This window comes from Mobula birostris, chromosome 18 (assembly GCF_030028105.1).
Source record: "Mobula birostris isolate sMobBir1 chromosome 18, sMobBir1.hap1, whole genome shotgun sequence".
Taxonomy (NCBI): Eukaryota; Metazoa; Chordata; class Chondrichthyes; order Myliobatiformes; family Myliobatidae; genus Mobula; species Mobula birostris.
Genome location: NC_092387.1, coordinates 21922637 through 21945305, shown reverse-complemented (window position 1 = coordinate 21945305; position 22669 = coordinate 21922637). Strand labels below are relative to the sequence as shown.

The window sequence follows — 22669 nt, the reverse complement described above, 5'->3', positions numbered from 1 at the left end:
ATATGTAGTTAGGGTGCCTAAGCCCTTTGCACAATACTGTAGTAATTTTATGTATTGCACTGTTCTGCTGCCTTGAAAAAAACACAGATTTCATGACATGTGTGAGTGATGATAAACCTGATTCTGATATGGGTCTCTGTTGTGGACTGAGAGTGGGAAGGGGGCAGGGAAAGGGGAATCGTGGCTGGGAAAGGAGGAAGGGAGAGGGGAGGAAGTGGGAGGCACCAGAGAAACTTTCTGTAATGATCAATAAACTGATTGTTTGGAATCAAATGGCCTTGGGGTCATTTCAGGGCTCTCAGGGCTGAGTGTGTCTGCACCCACACCACACCCCACCCCATCCACCTCCTTGTCTGCCACCCGTCCCACACTCCTCCTGCAATGCACCACTCTTGCCACTTCCATCATCCTTTGGTCCTGCCAGATTTACAAACTTGCACTCTGCTCCACGTTGACATATACCTGGTTATATACCGTATATGTGCCTAAGATTTTTGCACAGTACTGTATATCAGATGTCGATGAGGAGGCGTACGCGAGTGAGATGGATTAGGTGCTTAACAACAACCTCACACTCAATGTCTGTGAGAGCAATGATCTTCCCTTTTCTGCTCATTGATTTGGGTTCTTGATCATGCAGTTAAGTTATGCTACCTGACTAGTAATCCAGTAAAAAAAAAACAGGTTCACTCCAATCTGTACCATGGCAGTAGGTGAATCTAAGTTTAGCTAAGTAACCTGGAATGTGGAAATGCCAGTTGAGGTTGACCACCTGCTTCAGAGTCAGGAGGGGTCTTGTACTCAACACTTCCTGGGTGCTAACTCCTGAGCTAACCTGGCAGAATGTCCAGGAAGGCCGAACCCATTCATTGTTTCATGGATGAGGCTCTGTGGAAGAACAATGAATAAGCAGGAAGGTTCGGCCAGTCGTATAATGTGTAAAGGTTGGGGCAAAGTGAGCTGAGGTTGGGGGAGAGCAGTTGGATGGGAGTGGAACACAATGGCCAAGAGGTCTATAAGGGTTATTGAAGATCAGGAGCTTGCTTCCAGTGCAGCTACATTGAGCCATAGCACTGACTGTCCATCTCTCTATTCTCAAGACAGCTGAGTTGACTCTGAGTAAGAAAATAAAGATGAAATTGGAAAATCCTGATGTTCTCGAGCTGTGCCACTTGCTACCAATGGAGGTCATTAATTTGGGTAAGTGGTTCTATCTTCAGGCAGGAAAATGCTGATAATCCACCCGTCATCCCTTTGGAAATCCAATTTATGGTCCAGCTTCTGTTGAGGAAATTGGAGGGACGCCTCGTGTCTGCTTGAGCAGCTTCCAACTGGGCAGCATCAACATCAAATTCTCAAATTTCTAGTAACCGCTTGCCTGTACCTTTTTCCTTTTCACCTCTTCTGTATCCCTTGATTCACCAGGGACCCATCATCCCGTCTCTTTCCCCTCTCTCCCCTTCCCTATCTGCCCATTACCCACACACTTCTCCTACTGTTTCCCCTCCCTACGTCCCTCCCTGTATTCCATACTCCAATGCCCTCTCCTATTAGATTCCAAATTCTTCAGCCCTTTGTCACTTGCAAGCTTCTGATATCCCACTCTCTTCCCCTCCCTCATCTGGATCCACCTATCACCTGTCTGTTCCAGCTCCACCCCTTTCCTCCACCATTTTGCACTGGCTGTCTCTCCTCTGAAGGATCAGGGTCTGGACCTGAGCTATTGATTGTCATTTCCCTTCATAGGTGCCTGATACACTAAGTTCCTGCAGCACTTTTGTCTGTTGCTCCAGTTTCTGGTGATGTTGGTTGTGTTTCCTTTAAACTTGCTGGTGCCTTTGTTCCCACACTCTCTTTAGAAAGATGGGACATAGGATCGGAAGATGTTGAATCCTTGTGGGTTGAGTTAAGAAATTGCAATGATAAAAGGACGTCAATGGCAGTTATATACAGGCCTCCCAGCAGTGGCTGGGACAGACCACAGATTCTAACAGGAAATAGAAAAGGCGTGTCAAAAGGGCAATGTTATAGTAGTCATGGGAGATTTTAACATGCAGGTCGATTGGGAAAATCAGGTTGGTAATGGACCTGAAGAGAGTGAGTTTGTTGAATGCCTTAGAGATGGCTTTTTAGAACAATTTGTTATTGAGCCTACTAGGGGATCAGCTATACTGGATTGGGTGTCATGTAATGAACCAGAGGTGATTAGGGAGCTCAAGGTAAAAGAACCCTTAGGAACCAGTGATCACAATATAATTGAGTTCAATTTGAAATTTGGTAGGGAGAGGGCCGGCTGGTGGCGCAAGACATCGGCACCGGACCCGTGAGCAGAGGTTCCCAGGTTCGAAACTAGTCGGGTCCACTCCCGAGTACGCTTTCCATCCGTGCCGGGTTGAGTGTCGAGATCACAACTCAACCTCGTAAAATAAGAAAAAGGGAAAATACTGCAAAAATGTCTGTGTGAGGAGTGGCGCACCACACAGTCTCTCTCTCGCTCAGCGCCTTGCAAAAGCCATGAAAAAGACGTCATCACGGACGCATGCACAGAGACGCAGACACACACGCACAGACGCGCGTGCACGCACATGCACAGACTTGCACGCATGCAGGCACACGCCAAAAAAAAAGAAATTTGATAGAAAGTAAAGTCTGATGTAGCAGTATTTCAGTGGAGTAAAGGAAATTAATGGTATGAGAGAGGAGTTGGCCAAAGTAAATTGGAAGGAGCTGCTGGCAGGGATGTCAGCAGAGTAGCAATGGATGTGCATTTCTGGGAAAAATGAAGAAGCTACAGTACACAACAGGAATTCTGCAGATGCTGGAATTTCAAGCAACACACATCAAAGTTGCTGATGAACGCAGCAGGCCAGGCAGCATCTCTAGGAAGAGGTACAGTCAACGTTTCAGGCCGAGACCCTTCGTCAGGACTAACTGAAGGAAGAGCGAGTAAGGGATTTGAAAGTGGGAGGGGGAGGGGGAGATCCAAAATGATAGGAGAAGACAGGAGGGGGAGGGATAGAGCCAAGAGCTGGACAGTACATGTGTATTCCAAAAATGAAGAAGTACTCAAACAGTAAAATAGTATAACCACGGCTGACAAGGAAAGTCAAAGATCTTGTAAAAGCAAAAGAGAGGGGATACAACAAAGCAAAAAAAATGGCGGGAAGATAGAGGATTGGGAAGTTTTTGAAAACCTACAGACAGCAACTAAAAAAATAATTAGAAGGGAAAAGATGAAGTATGAAAGCAAGCTAGCAAATAATATCAAAGTGGATGGCAAAAGTTTTTTCAAGTATGTTAAAAATAAAAGAGAAATGAGAGAGGATATAGGACCGCTAAAGAATGAGGCAGGAGAAATAATAATGGGGAACAAGGAGATGGCTGATGAACTAAATGAGTATTTTGCATCAATCTTCACTGTGGAAGACACTAGCAGTATACGTGGTGTTGTAGTATGTGAAGGAAGAGAAGTGGGTGCAGTTACTGTTACAAGAGAGAAGGTGCTCAAAAAGCTGAAAGACCTAAAGGTACACAAGTCACCCAGACCAGAGGAACTGCACTTTAGGGTTCTGAAAGAGGTAGCATTAGAGATTGTGGTGGCATTAGAAATGATCTTTCAAAAATCATTAGACTCTGGCATTGTGCCAAAGGACTGGAAAATTGCAAATGTCACTCCACTCTTTAAGAAAGGAGGAAGGCAGCAGAAAGAAAATTATAGACTAGTTAGCCTGACCTCAATGGTTGGGAAGATGTTAGAGTCAATTGTTAAGGATGAGGTGATGGAGTACTTGGTGACACAGGACAAGATAGTACAAAGTGAGTTTATACATGTTCAAACCTGTTTGAATTCTTTGAGGAGATTACAAGTAGGATAGATAAAGGGGATGCAGTAGATGTTGTATATTTGGACTTTCAGAAGGCCTCTGACAAGCTGCCACACATGAGGCTGTTTACCATGTTAAGAGCCCATGGTATTACAGGAAAGTTACTAGCATGGGTAGAGCATTGGCTGATTGGTAGGAGGCAGCGAGCGGGACCACTTCTTTTTATGCTGTATATAAATGATTTAGATGATGGAATAGATGGCTTTGTTGCCAAGTTTGCAGATGATACAAAGATTGGTGGAGAGGCAGGCAGTGTTGAGGAAACAGGTAGGATGCAGAAGGACTTAGACAGATTAGGAGAATGGGTAAGAAAGTGGCAAATGAAATACAATGTTGGAAAATGCATGATCATGCACTTTGGTTGTAGAAATAAATGTGCGGACTATTTTCTAAATGGGGAGAAAATCGAAAAATCGGAGATGCAAAGCCACGTTAGCATTCATTTCAAGAATTCTAGAATACAAGAGCAAGGATGTGATGCTGAGGCTCTATAAGGCACTGGTGAAGCCTCACCTTGAGTATTGTGAACAGTTTTGGGCCCATAAACCTTGCCTATCCATGTTCCTAACACAAACATGAGAAGAACAGCAGATGCTGGGAATCCAAGCAGCACACACAAAATGCTGGAGGAGCTCAGCAGGCCAGGCAGCATCTATGGAAAAAAGTACAGCTGATGTATCGGGCTGAGACCCTTCACCAGGACTGGAGAAAAAAAGATGAAGAGTAGATTTAAAAGGTGCGGGGAGGGGAGAGACATACCTAAGGTGGATTCAGTGAAACTGGGAGAGGGGAGGGTGAAGTAAAGAGCTGGGTAGTTGATTGGTGAAAGAGATACAGGGCAGGAGAAGGGGAGTCTGATAGGAGAGGACAGAAGGCCATGGAAGAAAGAAAGGGGGGAAAGAAAGAGGGAGGTGATGGGCAAGCAAGGAGATAAGATGAGAGAGGGAAAAGGGGATAGAGAATGGTGAAGGGGGGGCCATTCACGTAAGTTCGAGAAATCAGTGTTCATGCCATCAGGTTGGAGACTACCCAGATGGAGTATAAGGTGCTGTTCCTCCAACCTGAGTGTGGCCTCATCGCGACAGTAGAGGCAGCCATGGAGTGACATATTGGAATGGGAATGGGAAGTGGAATTAAAATGGGTGGCCAATGGGAGATCCCGCTCTTTCTGGTAGATAGAGCATAGGTGCTCGGTGAAGCGGTCTCCCATTCTACGTCAGGTTTCACAGATGTACAGGAGGCCACAACAGGAGCACTAGATACAGTACCTGACCCCAACAGACTCACAGGTACAGTGTCGCCTCACCTAGAAGGACAGTTTGGGACCCTGAATGGTAGTGAGGGAGGAGCTGTAGAGGCAGGTGTAGCATTTGTTCCGCTTGCAAGGGTAAGTGCCAGGAGGGAGATCAGTGGGGCGGGACAAATGGACAAAGGAGTCGCGTAGGGAGCGATCCCTGCAGAAAGCAGAAAGTGGGGGTGCTGATGGAAAGATGTGCTTGGTGGTGGGATCCCACTGGAGATGGCAGAAGTTCCGGCAAATTATGTGCTGGTAGAGTGGCAGGTGAGGACAAATGGAAAGGAGGATGGGATAAGGGCCGACATGCGCGAAATGGAACAGATGCAGTTGAGGGCAGCATTGATGGTGGAGGAAGGGAATCCCCTTTCTTTGAAAAAGGAGGACATATCCTTCATTCTGGAATGAAAAGCCTGTTCCTAGGAGCAGATGTGGCAGAGACAGAGGAATTGATGGAAGGGGAGTGTGTTTTTACAAGTCAAAGGGTGGAAAGAGGTATAGTCCAGGTAGCTGTGAGAGTCTGTGGGTTTATAATAGACATCAGTAGATCAGCTGTCTCCAGAGATACAAACAGTGAGATCGAGAAAGGGGAGGGAGGTGTCAGAAATGGACCAGGTAAATTTGAGGGCAGGGTGGAAGTTGGAGGCAAAGTTGATAAGTCTGTGAGCTTAGCTTGGGTGCAGGAAGCACCTATCTGAGTACCTTTTAAATCGCTCCCTTCTCCCCTTAAGACTAAACTCTGAAAGAATAAAGATTGCACATTTTATGCACCGCTATAAGATCACCCATTCTCCTGTGCTGCAATTTAAAAATCAGAATTCCCAACCTGCTGAACCTCTCTCAGTCCCTCAAGTAGCGCCAACGTTCTCATAAATCTCCCCTGCTCTTTTTCAAGCTTAATTTTCTGAAATTCCAAGCACAGCCTCAATGGAATCCAATTCCGTCTTGTGATGAATCACTGGAATTCTCTATTCCAGCATTTTCAAATACCAAATCACATAAGATTTACAGTGCCTATTAAAAGTATTCAACCCCCTTGGAAGTATTTATGTTTTATTGTTTTACAACTTTGAATCACAGTGGATTTAATTTTAAATATAAAACACAAAATAATTGACTGCATAAGTATTCACCCCCTTTGACATGAAACACCAAATCATCACTGGTGCAGCCACTTGGTTTTGGAAGTCATATTATTAGTTAAATGGAGATCACCGTGTGCAGTCAAGGTGTTTCAATTGATTATAGTAAAAATACACCTGTATCTGGAAGGTCCAACTACTTGTGAGTTAGTATCCTGGCAAAAACTACACCACGGAGACAAAAGAACACTCCAAGCAACTCCGTGAAAAGGTTATCGAAAAGCACAAGTTAGGAGATGGATACAAGAAAATTTCCAAGTCATATCCCTCGGAGTACAGTTAAGTCAATCATCAAGAAATGGAAAGAATATGACGCAGTTGTAAATCTGGAGCAGGCCGTCCTCAAAAATGGAGTGACCGTGCAAGAAGGGGACTAGTGAAGGCATTAAGAGACCTGTGACAACTCTAGAGGAGCTACAAGCTTCAGTGGCTGAGATGGGAGAGACTGTGCATACGACAACTGTTGCCCAGGTGCTTCACCAGTCACAGCTTTATGGGAGAATGGCAAAGAGAAAACCACTGTTGAAAAACAACTGTCATGAAATCTCAGCTGGTGTTTACCAGAAGGCATGTGGGATACTCTTAAGTCAGCTGAAAGAAGGTTCTATGGTCAGATGAAACCAAAGTTGAGCTTTTTGGCCATCAGACTAAATCAAAAATACACCATCCCGAGAGTGAAGCATAGTGGTGGCTGTGTCATGTGGGAATGCTTCACTGCAGCAGGCCCTGGAAGGCTTATGAAGGTAGAGGGTAAAATTAATGCAGCAAAATACAGGGAAAACTTGATGCAGTGTGCAAGAGAACTGCGACTTGGGAAAAGGTTTGCTTTTCAGCAAGACAATAACCTCCAAGCATAAAGCCAAAGCTGCACAGGAATGGCTTAAAAACAACAAAGTTAGTGTCTTGGAGTGGCCAAGTCAGGGTGCGGACCTCAATCTAATTGAGAATTGTGGCTGGACTTGAAAAGGGCTGTTCCCCATACAATTGTGTGACAGAGTTTGAGCAGTTTAGTAGAGAAGAACAGGAAAAATTGCAGTGTCCAGATGTGCAAAGCTGATGGAGACCTATCCACATAGACTCAAGGCTGTAGTTGCTGCCAAAGGTGCATCTACTAAATACTGACTTGAAAGGGGTGAATACTTACGCAATCAATTATTTTGTATTTTATTTTTGTAATGAATTTAGATCACTTTACAGAGATCTGTTTTCACTTTGACACGAAAGAGTCTTTTTCTGTTGATCAGGCAGAGGTATGCATATCGGATGAGAAATTGAGTTGAGGTTAGTGATCAGATTGGCCGTTATTGAATTGCAGCTAAGACTCAGAGAATTGCACGACCTATTCTACCAATATTTTGGCGGCGGGATATGAGTTTTTGACCTCTGGTTCATCATGAGAGCACTGGAACAGTTTAGGGTGTGAGTGGACACGTAGCGGGCACGTGTGGGTGTATTTGCTGATGAACTGGAACCTTTCTTTTAGCATTGCACCATATAAAAATGGTCTTTGTAAGGTGTAGTCTCCAGTGGATGGCTCAAGCCCTCGTTCACAGAAGGTGAGTAAGCAAAAATGTGGAATTAATGCAGGCAAGTGTGATTCGTAGGGATTGTCATAGTCATAGCATAGACACAGCGGGTCAAAGTGCTATGACTCTATCTGCACAAAGGGTCGACACATATAGTCAGCCTTATGAAGTGAGGCACAAGTACTGAGGCACTAGAAATCCCGAAATTAAATCTGGAAATACGGAAAACATCTCAGATCTGCATCTGTGGAGAGAGAGAGACAGAGAGAGAGGAACCTTAACATTAACCTTAACCTTAATATTAGCAAATTTGCAGATGACACAAAGCTGGGTGGCAGTGTGAAATGTGAGGAGGATGTTATGAGAATGCAGGGTGACTTGGACAGGTTGGGTGAGTGGGCAGATGCAGTTTAATATGGATAAATGTGATGTTATCCACTTTGGTGGCAAAAACAGGAAGGCGGATTACTATCTGAATGATGTCAAGTTAGGAAAAGGGGAAGTACAACGAGATCTAGGTGTCCTTGTTCATCAGTCACTGAAAGTAAGCATGCAGGTACAGTGAAGAAAGCTAATGGCATGTTGGCCTTCATAACAAGGGGGGGTTGAGTACAGGAGCAAAGAGGTTCTTCTGCAGTTGTACAGGGCACTGGTGAGACCACACCTGGAGTATTGTGTGCAGTTTTGGTCTCCAAATTTGAGGAAGGACATTCTAGCTATTGAGGGAGTGCAGCGTAGGTTCACGAGGTTAATTCCAGGGATGGTGGGACTACCATATATTGAAAGATTGGAGTGACTGGGCTTGTATACACTGGAATTTAGAAGGATGAGAGGGGATCTGATTGAAACATATAAGATTATTAAGGGATTGGACACGCTGGAGGCAGGAAACATGTTCCCAATGTTGGGGGAGTCCAGAACCAGAGGCCACAGTTTAAGAATAAGGGGTAGGGCATTTAGAATGGAGTTGAGGAAAAACTTTTTCACACAGAGGGTTGTGGTTCTGTGGAATGCTGAGCCTCAGAAGGCAGTGGAGGCCAATTCTCTGGATTCTTTCAAGAAAGAGTTAGATTGAGCTCTTAAAAATAGTGGAGTCAAGGGATATGGGGAGAAGGCAGGAATGGGGTACTGATTGTGGATGATCAGCCATGATCACAGTGAATGGCGGTGCTGGCTCGAAGGACTGAATGGCCTACTCCTGCACCTATTGTCTATTGAACTATTAACACTTTTTGATGGTGGCCTTTCACCGGCGTTCCTGACAACAGGGACTCTTTGCGTAAGGAAGGAGAACAATAGAACAGAACTCCCTCTGTGCCAATGGATCAGTGTAATTATCCGTTTTCCCCAACTGCAGGTGGGGAGGGCTACAACTCCAGCCGCTCGAGCGAATCCTCTGCTTTCAGTGCCTGGCTCCGCTGCTACGAAGTGGCGGGAATGCAGACGTTACGTGACAGCAACGGTAGAACCATCTGGTTTCAGGTAATTGGAGCTGCTCTCTACTATTCTATACTGCTGTTAGAAGACCGCCAAATTGCTCCATAGTACAATAATTTGGACTACTGTGTTAAGAGTTGTAGATAGAACCTGGAGGCGCTTCCATTCCTGAGTCCACACTGTCCCTCAAGCACCCATTTACACAAATCCTACTTTAGTCGTTTTATTCTTGATCCAGTAATCTACCTCGTCATGATCAGGCACCTTATTGTTTTCCTGCACTGCACTTTCTCTGTTACTCTTTATTCTGCGTCATTATTGATTTACCTTGTTCTACCTCGGTACACTGCGTAATGATCTGATCATTATGAACAGTATGCAAGACAAGCTTTTCACTGTATCTTTGTTCTTGAGACAGTAATAAACCAATTCCAATTCCAGTCTCCGAGCAAGCAGCTTGTGTTATCCTAAAGGAGGGACACAAGATCTGCTGATTTTTAAAGGAGTTTAACTTAGACTTCAAATTCTGATTCTGATTTATTTATCACATGTACATCAAAACATACAGTGAACTGCATTATTTGCATTAATAACCAACACGATCTAAGGATGTGCTGGGGGCAGCCTGCAAGTGTTGTCACAAATTCCAGTGCCGACGTGGCATGCCGTCGATGCTTGCCAGAAAGCAGAATACAACAAAACAACACCAGCAAAACAAACCCTTTTCCTGCCTCCCACCCACCCACTTGCCCAGCCACACACCCAACAGGCCTCTAGCCTCCAGTTTCCAGGCTTTGGCTAGTGAACTTCCACTTCTGGACTACTGCTAGACCATCAAGCTCCTTTCTTCTGTATTGATCCCCCGGACTAGCTGGTGACAGGATCTGAACTCTAGGTGGCCAGTCTGTCTGCCCATCGTGCCTCCTGCTCGTTTGGCGTTCAAGCGCAGAGCTGAAGCTTGGATATTAGATGTCGTTTGTCACCCATCCACATCATTGGACTTTGAACAAGAATGCAGTGTGGAGGTCTGATCTCTAACTGCTCCACAGACCTGTCCCTAAACCCTAACCTAGCCTCTGATTCCCCTCTCTGACCCCAAAACCAACCCTATGAACTTAATTCAAGTTTTCCCTGGAATTTAACGGAGAAAGAGTTTAACTCCCCTTCAGTTTTCCACTCTCCCCTCCTCTCATTTTCCATTCTGTATTCTGATTACCCTCTCACCCCTTCTCCTCCCCCACCCTCATGAACTGTCCATCATCTCCCTTGTTTCTCCACCTCCTTCCATACTGTCCTCTCCTTTCAGATTCCTTCTTCCTCAGCCCTTGCCTTTTCCACCTATCACCTCCCAGCTCCTTACTTCATTACCCCACTTCATCCCCCGGTCTCACCTATCACTTGCCAACTTGTACTCCTTCCCCTACCCCATCTTCTTATTCTGGCTTCTGCCCCCTTCTTTCCGGAAGTGACGAAGGGTCTCGGCCCAAAATGTCAGCTGTTTACTCTTTTCCATAGATGCTGCCTGAGTTCTTCCAGAATTTTGTGCGTGTTGCTCTGGATTTCCAGCATCTCCAGAATCTCATGTGTTTATGATTTACAGATTGGTAGATTAATTGGCTGTTGTAAATTGCTTTTAGTTTTTGGTGGGAAGGAGGGGAGAATTAACAAGGATTCTGGGAAAAATTAATGGGGGAATGGGATTGCTGTATGAGCCCGATGTGGGTCAAAATGGCTGCCTTTAGTGTTGTAAGGAAATATACAGTACTATATGGTACATGGCGGTTGTCCATCGTATCTGACGACGACAGGTAATCTGTGTGGGAGAGTTTTTAAAGTGGAAAAGCTATTGCACTGGAGCAGTTCCACTCTCTCAACCTCAGAAGTCTGGGTCCAGTGGTACAACCGAGAGTCACAAACTGGAGTCTTCCTTGGTTGCAGTGGATGACCATGACATTGTCTGTGCCTTGTCATGCCCTTTGCTCTCCCCGGAGCGTTGCAGTACCACCTTCCTATCCATTGGATCTCATCCGCCCAGTCCACCGGAACTGACTTTGCATGCTAGGACAGGTGAAGGATTAACATAAGTGGCTGGTTGATGGTTAGTGTGGACTCAGTCGGCCAAAGGCCCTGTTTCGGTACTGATCACTCTCCCTCTTTATAATTAAACCCATGGAGTCAGTCATCACCATTTGAACCTCCACTACAACTCCCTCAAGATGAATATACTCTTTGTCCTTGCTCTTCCTAGTTGTCTGTTTGGTTTTATTCCAGGGTAACCCAGGACCACTGGCTCCAAAAGGTGAGTATGATTTTAATTATTTGCCGTTGTGTTTTACACCATTGCCATTTGAATTAAGAAGTTTACACATCAGGTGTTTTGAGCTGACTTCTGAACTATAAATGGACGATATTTTGGGCTGTGCAATTCTAATCTATTCCACAAACCAATTTTTCTACTGCTGAAAGGATCCAAAGTTCGCAAAGCCAAGTCTCGGAGAAAAGGGACAGTGGATGAGAATGTAAACCAATCAGAAGCACCTGAGGTGAGTGAAAAAATCTATTTGCTACATGGTGGAAACTCTCAATCATCGGCCTGTAACCTTTCTCCGCAGGTGCTGCCTGTCCTGCTGAGTGTTTCCAGCGGATTGTTTTTATGTCAGATTTCCACCGTCTGCAGTGTTTTAGTTTCTGGCTGATGTGATTGGTGTCAGCTCTATTTCTTGCCTGTTCCCAGTTATCCATGACTTCCCTATTGCACAAAAAAATTTATCCATTATTCTGAATCTACCCCACCCCCATCAAATTCTCAATTCCCCCACAGATGGTGGGACATTGATATAACTAAAAGAGCTACAGCCTCACAGCTTGAGTGGGATGAGTCAATTCCTCACCTCCAGTGCTGTCTGTGTGGAGTTTGCCTGCTCGGTGTGACTGTGGGGGCTTCCCCCAGGGTGCTCCGGTTACCTTCCACATCCCAAAGATTGCTTTAAGTTTTTCCCAGCAACAGTAGGTGGTAGAACAGTCTGGAATGTGAGAAGAAGAGTTTATGAAGAAAATTATAGGAGGAGTGCCATTGCTCTGTGCACCGGTATGGACTCAATGGGAAAATGGCCTCTTCTTATCCCGAAATATGGAAATCCGCCACTACTTTCATGAGGACAGCTTTAGATGGGAGTTAAACATTCTGAACAGGGTGCTCCAGTTTCCTCCCACGCCCAAAGGTGTGCAATTGGTAGGTTAATTGGTCCCTGGTGTGTGGGTGAGTGTTAGAATTTGGAGGGGTTGTTGAGAATGTGGGGAGGATAAAGTAGCATGAGTGTAGGGTTGGTGTAAATGGGTGGTAGTAATTTGAAAACCTCTTTCCATGCTGTATAACTCTGTCCTAAGAGGAATAATAATCCTGTTGGTCACTGTTACCAAAGCCCTTAAGAATACAAAAGGTTTCAGTAAAATCTCTTATTGCTATTAGTTCATTATTGGCACATGTACTGGAGGTACCGTGAAAACCTTTTGCTTAGTGCCATTCAGCTAGATCATGTCATGACGAGATCATAAAAAGAACCTTCATTCATGATGTGCCATATCATATGATGTGGGCGATCATTGTCTTTGACCATGATTGTTCTTGGCAAATTTTTCTACAGAAGTGGTTTGCCATTGCCTTCTCCTGGGCAGTGTCTTTACAAGACGGGTGGCCCCAGCCATTATCAATACTCTTCAGAGATTATCTACCTGGTATCAGTGGTCGCATAAGCAGAAGTTGTGATATGCACCAGCTGCTTATACGACCTGCTCCCATCGCTTCACATGACCCTGATAGTGGTGGGTAAGGCCAAGCTCAGCAGGTGCTACACCTTGCCCAAGGGTGATCTGCAGGCTAGTGGAGGGAAGGAGTGCCATACACCTCCTTTGGTAGAGATGTTTCTCCATCCCGCCACCCAGTAAAATGAATAACAATGCAGAATATAGTATTGTGGTTACAGAGATCCACTTTCAAGGACATCTTCAAATGGCAATGTAGTGATTTTTGTCCCAGATAGTTGGCAAGGAAAAAGCAGTAAGACAATTCAGAACTGTCCTCGTCACTGCGGTTTCAAGCATTTAGGCTTGGAGATGCCAGAAATGGGAAAGAAAATAAAATGATTTCACTACTTCAACAAGTTAAAAACTACAAAGAATTTTAAGGTATTGACAATCATCTTGAATGTTGCAATGAAAAGGAAGATTTGGAGGGTGCAATTGTTGAAAGCTTGGTTTGAAGGCAGTTCATTATCTGCGCTGATTTTGCTAATTTACAATGTGTCCAAGTTAACCAGAAGCTGCTCTATTTTTCCATTCCTGATGGAGGCCAGTGTGTTTCTTGTTACATACTTGGATTTTCAGAAGGCCTTTGACAAAGTGTGTGCATGAAGCTGCTTAACAAGAGCCCATGGTATTACAGGAAAGATACTGGCATGGAGGCAAAGAATGGGAATAAGGAGGCCTTGTCTTGTTGGCTGCCGGTGACTAGTGGTGTTTCACTTTATATGTCAATGATTTAGATGACACAATTGATGGCTTTGTGGCCAAGGGTGCAAATGATAGGAAAATAGTGGAGGGGCAGGTAGTGCTGAAGAACCAGGGTGGCTGTGGAAGGACTTAGACAGAATGGGAGAATTAGCGAAGAGGTGTACAGATGGAATATAGTGTATGGAATTGTATGGTTATGCACTTTGATAGAAGGATTAAAGGGGTAGACTCTTTTTCTAAATGGGCAGAAAATTCAAAAACCAGAGGTGCAAAGGGACTTGGGAATCCTTGTGTACGATTCCCTGAAGGTCAACTTGAAGCTTGAGTAGGTGGTTAGGAAGGAAAATGCAATGTTAGCATTCATTTCAAGAGGACTATAATATAAAAGCAAGGATGTAATGCTGAGGCTTTATAAGGCATTGGTCAGACTGCACTCGTAGTATTGTGAGCAGTTTTGGGCTCCTTATGTAAGAAAGGACGTGCTGACAATGGATACTGTCAAGAGGATGTTCACGAGAATGATTCGGGTAATGAAAGGGTTAATAGCTGAGTGTTTGATGGCTCTTGGGCCTGGAGTTTAAAACAATTGAGGAACTTCTCATTGAGATGTAATGAACTTCCGGTCAAGATGGTGCCTGCATACATGCTCCTTTGGTCAACATTTTCTGGATAGATCATGAAGCCATCTTCACTTCTTTTATGGCTTTTACATTTGTTTCTCATCTTGAATGTGATTCTGGAATTGATGGAGCCTGTGTTTTTCTGTCTGGAGATCGTTTGGGTGCCTCAGCGCTCTGCAGTCTCCGAGAGGGTTCTGGGAAGCAGAGGCAGCGTGAACAAACTTCGTGGCGAAATGGCTGCAAGATGGCGTGCAAGCCGATCTTTGACTCCCTTTCGTTAATTATAGCTTGCGTTGCTCGCCGACTTAAGCAACAAGGGAGACTGAAGCATCAAAGTGCGTGCGGAGGGTGCATACCAGCTCTATACCGGAGAGGAGAGATCCGCCGTGCCCAGAGACTGTTACCCAGGTTTTCTCTACATTTTGGATGTGGATTTGTACTATAGACTTTTTAAAAAGTCTTATAGTATTTATATCCTCTGTTTTTTCACCTGATCTCATTTTTTTTGTGGGTGGGGGGGATTTGGGAGTTGCTGCACCTGATCCGTTTTGTTCATTTTTTTGTGCGGGGAGGGGAATTTGGGGTTGATGTGCCTGTTCTGTTTCTGTTTTTCTTTGTGGGGAGAAGGGACTTGTGGGTTGATGACTCTGCTGCCTTCCTTTTCTTTCTTGGTTGCATGGCTACCTGGAGAACTGAAGAATTTCAGACTTGTATACTTTGATAGTAAATGCAGCTTTGAACCTTTGAATATTGAAAGGCCTAGATAGAGTGGATGTTCCCTATAGTGGGGAAGTCCAGGACCAAAGGCCACTCCCTCAGAATAGAGGTACATCGATTTAGAACAGAGATGAGGATGAATCTCTTTCGCCAGAGGGTAGTGAATCTGTGGAATTCATTGCCACAGACAGCTGTGGAGGCCAAGTCATCTGATACATTTAAAGTGGAGGTTGATAGGATCTTGATTAGTCAGGGCATCAAGGATTGTGGGGAGGCAGGAGAATGGGGTTGAGAGGGATAATAAATCAGCCATAATGGAATGGCAGAGGAGACTGGATGGACGGAATGCCCTAATGTTGCTCCTATATCGTATAGTCTTATGCTTTAAGCAGCAGCAGTGTCATTTTGAGGGCATTTTGAGATGTCCTGACAACGAATATGCTGGAGTATTTGTAGATACTTTCACTAGTGAACTAACCTTCAATGGCCTCAGCTCTTCCTTGTACTGTTTTCCTTTGTCAATAGGGTCACACTGGCAGAAAGAGGAAGGGGCAATCAAAGCAGCAAATAACTCCAGAGATTTCAGAAGATCTTTCCAAGAAGATGCCCCGGAGAAATAGGGCAGCTGGGAAGCAGGCGGAAGGGACAGAGGCATGTGAGGAAACCAGGAGAAGACCTGTGCGCACCAGGAAGAAGACTGCAGGAACGTCATCGTCACTTCCAGAGACTCCAGCAGGTACCTGACTCATTCTGTGTTCAGCAGCTAACTCATTCCATGTCAGAACCCTAGCCGGGGACATCGAGTACTTTGCTAGGTAACCGCATTGCTCCCTAAAGCAGACAGCTATCTTATAAATTCCCTGAGTTGTTCGGGCTCCAGTGGGTTGCTAAACAACACTGACCTTCCGTTTTAAACTGCTTAGACTTGGTTCCAGTTCACTCTCTAGCTTTGCCTCTCTCTAGGATTGGAAGGCCTCCGCTATATTTTCACTTTCCACTAAGACAAGACAGAATGCCCCATTTCTCAGTTATAGAACACAGAAACAGGCCCTTCAGCCCACCTTGACCACCCATTGTACCTACCTACCCCAATCCCATTGACTCACATTAGCTTTCAGTACCTTGGCAATAGAAATTCTTGTCATCTTATGTTACTCCATGTAATGTTAGTACTGGGAGTGTTCCTGCTCTTCAGGTGGAATTGTGAATCATTTATCAATCACCAAATCGTCAGATTTCATAAATTAATCCATCCCTGCTCTTTGTATCATTGGTGTGTAGAAGAACTGTACAGTAACTGATTGATCCTCTGGCTGCATTAAAGGAATATCATAGAAGATAGACACTCAGTAGCCTCTTTATTAGCTACATCTGTTAATGCAAATATCTAATCAGCCCGTCATATGGCAGCAACTCAAGGCACAAAAGCATGAAGACATGGTCAAGAGGTTCAGTTGTTGTTGGTGACGTTGACTGTGGAATGCTTGTGGGTGCCGGACAGGGTATCTCAGAAACTGCGGATCTCCTGGGATTTTCACACACAACAGGCTTTAGAGTTTACTGAGAATGGCGCAAGGAAAAATAAGCACCTAGTGAATGGCAGTTCTGTGGATGCAAACACATTGCTAATCAGAGAGGCCCAGAGGACAATGGCCAGATTGGTTCAAGCGGGCGTTACAACAGTGGGTCTCTGAACGCACAGCAAGTCGAGCATTGAAGTGGATGAGCTGCAGCAGCATAAGACCACAACTGGCCCCGCTCCTGTACTTAATAAAGTGGCCTCTGAGTGTGTAGTGAGCAATGATCCAATATCCCAGTGCTGCCACTACTTAGAATCACCTCGAATCTATCAAACCCTCGGCGTGGACCAGTAGCAAGTGGGCAACAGAACCCAGGTGGCAGATGCTTCGTTATTTAAATAGGAGGAATGAAATCAGTTGGATATCCATGACATTGCCTATATCAGAGCCACAGCACTTTTACCTGTCTTACAGGAGAAGGTTAGGCAGAAGTGCCCTCCAGTCCATTGCCTGGACTGTCCCCCACCTCCCCTGGGGGAAGTGTGGCAACGCCTGAAGCTACCCTCTGTAATCACCACTATGCTGAACCAACTCTAGGCTATACAGACTCACTTTCTTGTTCTCAGGTTTATAGTTTTATTTGCAGTTTGCCTGCTTTTGCGCATTGGTTGTCGGTCTTTGTTTATATACAGAATGTTTGTGAATTATATTCCATGTTGACATCCTGCAGACATCCTGCTTCGGGTTTGATTCGAAGAAGGAGTCTGAGAGTCTGAGTGGGAGTGCCGAGAAAGACATTTTTGAAATTTTCGTTATTTTTTTTCTCTCCAACGGCGTTCTGAGAGGCGGGACTGCGCAGGCATGTGACGTCGGGCTGTGCAGCGCGGCAGATTTAAAAGGAACAGATCCTCATAGAGCGGGCAGTGTAGTGAGCGGGCAGCGTAGTTTGCGGGCTGCGGAGTGAGCCGGGAGCAGAGTGAAGACTTAAGGGCTTCGGCTCAACGGGCTTAGGCGGAAACAGGCGAGGGAGGTTTGGCATTCATTTTCTGTTGTTATTTGAGGAGGGGGGCAGTATGAGTGTGAGGGCAGTTTGCTGTTCTCGGTGTCGGATGTGGGAGGCCCTGGAGTCTCCAAGCCTCCCGGACGTCTACATCTGCGCCAAGTGCATCGAGATGCAGCTCCTAAGGGACCGCGTTACGGAACTGGAGCTGCAGCTCGATGACCTTTGTCTGGTCAGGGAGAGTGAGGAGGTGATAGGAGTTGCAGGCAGGTGGTCACGCCGGGGCCACGGGAGGCAGACAAGTGGGTCACGGTTAGGAGGGGGAAGGGGAAAAGTCAGGTAATAGGGAGTACCCCGGTGGCTGTGCCCCTTAACAACAGGTACTCTTGTTTGAGTACTGTTGGGGGGGACAGCTTACCCGGGGAAAGCGACAGTGGCCGTGCCTCCGACACAGAGTCCGGCCCTGTAGCTCAGAAGGGTAGGGCAAGGAAGAGGAGGGCAGTTGTGATAGGGGACTCGATAGTAAGGGGGTCAGATAGGCGATTCTGTGGACGCAGTCTAGACCCGGATGGTAGTTTGCCTCCCTGGTGCCAGGGTCCGGGATATTTCTGATCATGTCCAAGATATCCTGAAGTGGGAGGGTGAGGAGCCAGAGGTCGTGGTACATATAGGTACCAATGACATAGGTAGGAAAAGGGAAGAGGTCCTGAAAGGAGAATATAGGGAGCTAGGAAGGGAGTTGAGAAAAAGGACCGCAAAGGTAGTAATCTCGGGATTACTGCCTGTGCCACGCGACAGTGAGAGTAGGAATGCGATGAGGTGGAGGATAAATGCATGGCTGAGGGATTGGAGCAGGGGGCAGGGATTCAAGTTTTTGGATCATTGGGACCTCTTTTGGCGCAGGCGTGACCTGTACAAAAAGGATGGGTTGCACCTGAATCCTAGGGGGACCAATATCCTGGCAGGGAGATTAGCGGGGTCTACTGAGCTGACTTTAAACTAGAATGGTTGGGGGGTGGGAATCAAATTAAAGAGGCTAGGCGTGAGGAGGTTAGTTCACTACAGGGGGATGGGAACCAGTGCAGAGAGACAGAGGGGTGTAAAGTGAGGGTAGAAACAAAAAGTACGATGGAGAAAAGTAAAAGTGGCAGGCCGACAAATCCAGGGCAAGCATTAAAGAGGGCCACTTTTCAGCATAATTGTAAAAGGACTAAGAGAGTTGTAAAAGAGCGCCTGAAGGCTTTGTGTGTCAATGCAAGGAGCATTCGTAATAAGGTGGATGAATTGAAAGTGCACATTGTTATTAATGAATATGATATAGTTGGGATCACAGAGACATGGCTCCAGGGTGACCAGGGATGGGAGCTTAACGTTCAGGGATATTCAATATTCAGGAGGGATAGACATGAAGGAAGGGGAGGTGGGGTGGCGTTGCTGGTTAAAGAAGAGATTAACGCAATAGAAAGGAAGAACATAAGCCAGGAAGATGTGGAATCGATATGGGTAGAGCTGCGTAACACTAAGGGGCAGAAGACGCTGGTGGGAGTTGTGTACAGGCCACCTAACAGTAGTAGTGAGGTCGGAGATGGTATTAAACAGGAAATTAGAAATGTGTGCAATAAAGGAACAGCAGTTATAATGGGTGACTTCAATCTACATGTAGATTGGGTGAACCAAATTGGTAAAGGTGCTGAGGAAGAGGATTTCTTGGAATGTATGCGGGATGGTTTTTTGAACCAACATGTCGAGGAACCAACTAGAGAGCAGGCTATTCTGGACTGGGTTTTGAGCAATGAGGAAGGGTTAATTAGCGATTTTGTCGTGAGAGGCCCCTTGGGTAAGAGTGACCATAATATGGTGGAATTCTTCATTAAGATGGAGAGTGACATAGTTAATTCAGAAACAAAGGTTCTGAACTTAAAGAGGGGTAACTTTGAAGGTATGAGACGTGAATTAGCTAAGATAGACTGGCAAATGACACTTAAAGGATTGACGGTGGATATGCAATGGCAAGCATTTAAAGGTTGCATGGATGAACTACAACAATTGTTCTTCCCAGTTTGGCAAAAGAATAAATCAAGGAAGGTAGTGCACCCGTGGCTGACAAGAGAAATTAGGGATAGTATCAATTCCAAAGAAGAAGCATACAAATTAGCCAGAGAAAGTGGATCACCTGAGGACTGGGAGAAATTCAGAGTTCAGCAGAGGAGGACAAAGGGCTTAATTAGGAAGGGGAAAAAAGATTATGAGAGAAAACTGGCAGGAAACATAAAAACGGACTGTAAAAGCTTTTATAGATATGTGAAAAGGAAAAGACTGGTAAAGACAAATGTAGGTCCCCTGCAGACAGAAACAGGTGAGTTGATTATGGGGAGCAAGGACATGGCAGACCAATTGAATAATTACTTTGGTTCTGTCTTCACTAAGGAGGACATAAATAATCTTCCGGAAATAGTAGGGGACAGAGGGTCCAGTGAGATGGAGGAACTGAGCGAAATACATGTTAGTAGGGAAGTGGTGTTAGGTAAATCGAAGGGATTGAAGGCAGATAAATCCCCAGGGCCAGATGGTCTGCATCCCAGGGTGCTTAAGGAAGTAGCCCAAGAAATAGTGGATGCATTAGTGATAATTTTTCAAAACTCATTAGATTCTGGACTAGTTCCTGAGGATTGGAGGGTGGCTAATGTAACTCCACTTTTTAAAAAAGGAGGGAGAGAGAAACCGGGGAATTATAGACCGGTTAGCCTAACGTCGGTGGTGGGGAAACTGCTGGAGTCAGTTATCAAGGATGTGATAACAGCACATTTGGAAAGTGGTGAAATGATCGGACAAAGTCAGCATGGATTTGTGAAAGGAAAATCATGTCTGACGAATCTCATAGAATTTTTTGAGGATGTAACTAGTAGAGTGGATAGGGGAGAACCAGTGGATGTGGTATATTTGGATTTTCAGAAGGCTTTTGACAAGGTCCCACACAGGAGATTAGTGTGCAAACTTAAAGCACACGGTATTGCGGGTAAGGTATTGGTGTGGATGGAGAGTTGGTTAGCAAACAGGAAGCAAAGAGTGGGAATAAACGGGACCTTTTCAGAATGGCAGGCGGTGACTAGTGGGGTACCGCAAGGCTCAGTGCTGGGACCTCAGTTGTTTACAATATATATTAATGACTTGGATGAGGAAATTAAATGCAGCATCTCCAAGTTTGCGGATGACACGAAGCTGGGTGGCAGTGTTAGCTGTGAGGAGGATGCTAAGAGGATGCAGGGTGACTTGGATAGGCTGGGTGAGTGGGCAAATTCATGGCAGATGTAATTTAATGTGGATAAATGTGAAGTTATCCACTTTGGTGGCAAAAATAGGAAAACAGATTATTATCTGAATGGTGGCCGATTAGGAAAAGGGGAGGTGCAACGAGACCTGGGTGTCATTATACACCAGTCATTGAAAGTGGGCATGCAGGTACAGCAGGCGGTGAAAAAGGCGAATGGTATGTTGGCATTTATAGCGAGAGGATTCGAGTACAGGAGCAGGGAGGTACTACTGCAGTTGTACAAGGCCTTGGTGAGACCACACCTGGAGTATTGTGTGCAGTTTTGGTCCCCTAATCTGAGGAAAGACATCTTTGCCATAGAGGGAGTACAAAGAAGGTTCCCCAGATTGATTCCTGGGATGACAGGACTTTCATATGAAGAAAGACTGGATGAACTGGGCTTGTACTCGTTGGAATTTAGAAGATTGAGGGGGGATCTGATTGAAACGTATAAGATCCTAAAGGGATTGGACAGGCTAGATGTAGGAAGATTGTTCCCGATGTTGGGGAAGTCCAGAACGAGGGGCCACAGTTTGAGGATAGAGGGAAGCCTTTTAGGACCGAGATTAGGAAAACCTTCTTCACACAGAGAGTGGTGAATCTGTGGAATTCTCTGCCACAGGTAACAGTTGAGGCCAGTTCATTGACTATATTTAAGAGGGAGTTAGATATGGCCCTTGTGGCTACGGGGGTCAGGGGGTATGGAGGGAAGGCTGGGGCGGGGTTCTGATTTGGATGATCAGCCATGATCATAATAAATGGCAGTGCAGGCTCGAAGGGCCGAATGGCCTACTCCTGCACCTATTTTCTATGTATGTTTCTATGTTGTGTTTTCCTGTAAATGCCTGCAAGAAAATGAACCTCAGTGTTGGATATAGCAACATGTATGTGATTTGATAATAAATTTACTTTGAATTTTTGAACTTTGGTCTTTTCTCTCAAGTTGCAGAATCTTTAACTCCAAAGACTCGGTCGAAGAAATCCAAGAACAAATCGTGAAGGGAGCAGGTTTTATGTTCGGAAACAAGCCCAATAGGATTTTTGGATTAAAGTGGATTTATTAAGCTGCGGGCAAGGAAGAAGTGGATCAGGATAGACGGAGTGGTAGGATGTAGTATCACTCAGCTGAAGACCTCTGTCACTTATTGTGGTCTACTGGATTAAATCTCCACTACAGCCCCTCCCTTCCTGAGGCTTCATCTCCCTGGCAGCTTGTAAATCGTCTTTTAAAATGTACAGAGTAACAAGAAAATCCAAGTTTACTATTTTTACATGTTTTCTACTTTTTAAATGTGGTCTATCATTTTTAGCAATGAAATAAAAGCTATCTGACATTTTAATGTGAGAATTTGTTGTGTGTTTCATGTGAATTGCCAAATGCCACCACGAAAGCTCACCACTGCCTCCGGTTCCGCAGAAAGCTAAGGAAGTTTGCCTGACTCAGATGACTGTTACCAATTTTTACAGCCGCACCTAGAGAGCATCCTATCTGGATGCATCATGGCTTGGTATAGCAGGTGCTCTGTCCAAGATTGCAAGAGATGCAGAGAGTTGTGAACACAGCCCAGTCCATCACACAAACCAGCCTCCCTTCCATTGTCTCCCTCTACACTTCCTGCCACCTCAGGAAAGCAGCCAACATAATCAAAGATCCCTCCCCCCAAGTCATTTTCTCTACTCCCCCGCACTTCCATTGGGCTGAAGTTACAA

The 22669-nt window shown here is 45.3% G+C and overlaps 1 protein-coding gene across 2 annotated transcripts in view; it reads left to right on the top strand.

The window, feature by feature from the left end:
* Nucleotides 1-22286, top strand: part of neil1 (nei-like DNA glycosylase 1) — a 28534-nt gene extending 6248 nt beyond the window's left edge. For both annotated transcript variants that reach the window (XM_072281957.1, XM_072281958.1), the window contains exons 5-10: nucleotides 1101-1200; nucleotides 9204-9328; nucleotides 11555-11582; nucleotides 11750-11826; nucleotides 15655-15865; nucleotides 21903-22286. In XM_072281957.1, coding sequence (XP_072138058.1) covers nucleotides 1101-1200; nucleotides 9204-9328; nucleotides 11555-11582; nucleotides 11750-11826; nucleotides 15655-15865; nucleotides 21903-21958 — 597 coding nt within the window. In that variant the 3' untranslated portion in view covers nucleotides 21959-22286. The remainder of the gene's footprint in view (nucleotides 1-1100; nucleotides 1201-9203; nucleotides 9329-11554; nucleotides 11583-11749; nucleotides 11827-15654; nucleotides 15866-21902) is intronic.
* Nucleotides 22287-22669: the final 383 nt, after the last annotated feature.